General features: G+C 34.1%; 1 protein-coding gene across 1 annotated transcript in view; it reads right to left on the reverse strand.

Annotated features, from left to right (window-relative positions):
• Positions 1-3,227, reverse strand: part of LOC102368447 (S phase cyclin A-associated protein in the endoplasmic reticulum-like) — a gene marked incomplete at its 5' end in the record, with an annotated part of 201,152 nt that overhangs the window by 196,181 nt on the left and 1,744 nt on the right. Inside the window, one exon of the mRNA XM_014521586.2 lies at positions 1,931-2,067. Coding sequence (XP_014377072.2) covers positions 1,931-2,067 — 137 coding nt within the window. The remainder of the gene's footprint in view (positions 1-1,930; positions 2,068-3,227) is intronic.

Here is a 3,227-nt window from a genome sequence, read left to right on the forward strand (position 1 = left end):
ATCCAGGGAATATTTTCCACTATTATAGCAAGTTAGTGAGACATCATCAACTGATGAGACTAAAATAAGCTGTGCAGTGTTGAAATTAATTTCCTTAATATACATGGCTAAAGATTTTGGTTTTGCTTTACATCTTATGGAACAAGCTTTGCTTTGCTACTGGCTTGAACCATGTACTATATTGTTGTTAAAGCTTTTATAGTTACATTTAAGGATTCATCATTAAATGTTAAACTGAACTTCCAACCTATCTCCCTTCCAAAGATAAATGACCTGAAGTAACAGAAAATCATTTGCCTGTTCCTTCCTTGAAATTAAAAATATAAAACCATTCTATTCTTTACCCATTTTCTTAATTTTTTTTTAACTTTGCAGATGTCACCAAAGTTTTCAGCACTCTGAATCGTTTGTAAAATTACACTACATTATTATGGTATAATAATTAGCAATGAAATGTGCTGGTTTATGTGAGTCTGATACATAAGAATTTAAGATGAAATGAAAGAATACTTCCGTTAACCATGCCAATTACATACAACTGGCTTGATCCTAAATTCTTTATTGGGCTAAATCTCTCATTAAATTCAGTAGAAGTTTTGCTACAGTGAACAATGTAAGACTGGCCTCAATGAATGTGACAAATCAGTAATATGAATACCTCGCCATCCTCAGCAGTCAAAACCTGGAAAGACAATAGTTTTCAGTACATACATTTGTCCAACAGTGAACTATAATTTGGCAATTTTCATATATAAGATGCATAAAAAAATCCAAAAACCAGGAAAACAAAGCAAACAACAAAATGAAAAAGAAAAAAAAAGTAGAATTATTGTCAGTTACCATCATTCACATTATTACAATACAATAAACTATTCTATTTAAGTCATTCTTTTATTAAAAACTACTCTGAAACCTCCTTAGCACAATTAGAACCAAGTAAGAAAAATATGTTAAATAATAAAGTTTAAATGTTTAGAACTATTGTTTTAAATCAGTGGTTCTTAATCTTTTTAGGCACCTCTTGTTTGGTTTAAGGCACCCCTCAGAAAATGCCAGCTCTTAGCTGTCACTCTGTTCTTGACTACAGAAAAATAATAGAGCAAGTCTGCTGCAAATAATTCATAAAAGACCACAACAGATCAGAATGGTTTTAACACTATTAATGTGCAGTTTAAATCTCTGGGTTTATCTTGTGAATCATGTTTGTACACCCAACTGTGCTAACATTGTGTGACACCTTATGGCATGCTTGGAAGGATCTCAAGGCACTCTAGTTGAGAATCACTGTTTTAATTAAACAAGATGATATTTACAAGGAAGTCCAGATAATAATATCAAGTGAATTTATACTAATATGGCGAATATACTAAGACAGAACAGTTCATGGTATAATGATATCCTGGGTATCTTTCTGATCTGCAGATGTCACTTTTTAGGCCAATGACAAACTACAGGTCTGACAACTCACTTTCCATTTTAAGATATTTCTAACTTTTTCTTGTTGTGACAGGCAACAAAATTGATTAAATCCAGCCATGGGATTTGACACTACAGCAGACTGGCTTCTATTTGTTGATTACTATTGATTTTCTTTGATACTTCATTTAAAAAATCAATAGCTAGGAAGAAAAATAGGCATGGTTTACACATACTTAAACATACTATTGTATGCTGAAAGAGGCTACAGTTTTGGCAGGGCACTGGCATCCAATTATGAGAAAAGCTCTTAACAGGTGAAAGCAAGGGCTCTGGATCGATATTCAGTTTTCTTTCTCAATCAGAGAAAGTGGCCATAAATTAGGCTCATCAGTGTTATTTTCAAGACATTCCTGAAGCAAATAACTTTCAGCTTTTTTCATCCTTCCATAGCATTCCTTTTAAAGGACAAAAAACAAAGTTTAGAGCAAGACTTAAGGAGTAGTTGTGCTACCTGGAGTTCATCCGTGCTTTTAGCTTCTTGGCTTTCTTTTTAGTTTTTTGCTTTTCCTCTCCATCTTTTACAGGTTCTGCTGGAACAGAGTTTTCAACCACAATATCAACAATGTACTTCTTCAATGACAGGTGTTCCTGCAGAAGATAGAGAAATATTGTCTACTGAATATGAAGATGGTTAAGACTCTGCACCTGAAGAACATTGATGCTATTTATCAAATGGCTGAAAAATGAACAAACAAATGGACAGAGAACAGTCTTTTGGTCCGATCAAAGTCAGTGATTAAGAAAATAAATTTAAAGCAAAGAAAATATGTTAATTAAAAAGACAAGAAAACAATACCAGATAGTACCTCAGTTGCCATATCAACTTCAAAAAAAATTCTTGCACACTGACAATTAATTAGGATGAAGGCCTATATTTGGTAAAATCAGAAAAGCCTTTTCTTCTTTTTCTTTTTAGGTAACTTATTATGATAATGGAACATTTAATCTATGAACACTTCTATGATGCAATGAAAGAAAGTTTGCTGTAAATTTCTCATGATGATGAGTAAAGACCAGTTATGCCATTCTCAACAAACTGAAATTTATGTAAAACACTTTCTACTAGATTAAAAGCAAATTTATACACAGCAGTAAAGACTCAATACATTTTTCTCAAAGCAAAAGCTTGGCCAATAAGAGAACTCCCATACTATATCTGCTATGTATACCTTTCTTCATACAGCTAAAAATGAATGCTGGGTTATCATGTAACCAGAGACAAGATATTAACATTTTCACCTGCCCATGACTGCATTTTGATTTAATAATGGAAAATTTAGGATCATATTTGGTACTAGGATATTTAGCTGAGACTCCTACAATATCCTACATTACAGAGGCCGCACTCATGGAAAATTTGTTTGGAGTAGGGCTGCTAACACCAAATTCCCATAATTTCTGTTTTAGGTAGGAACACAGCAAGTATAGGCCCAAAAATTTAGTGCTGAGAAGAAAGGAGATTGTCCAAATCATTTGGAGATCTGCTGAATGCCTAATTCAGGCTCTGCAGGCCAGCTTCGTAACAGGTAGTTAAAGCTGTCCTCCCCGTGAGAGCAGTACTACAAATACTGCTTGCTCTCCTCCACAGATGACTCCCTATTAGGTTCAGCTGTTATTGTGCCAGTTGGAGTGAACAATCTCCTAGTGTCTGACCATGAAAAAGTGAGTCATTCAGTCTTGTGTCCTCTTTTTGATAACACCTATCACACCTCACTTGCCTCATTATGGAGGCAGATAGATGAGAGAGA

Source organism: Alligator sinensis, unplaced genomic scaffold (genome assembly GCF_000455745.1).
Source record: "Alligator sinensis unplaced genomic scaffold, ASM45574v1 scaffold954_1, whole genome shotgun sequence".
Classification (NCBI taxonomy): domain Eukaryota; kingdom Metazoa; phylum Chordata; order Crocodylia; family Alligatoridae; genus Alligator; species Alligator sinensis.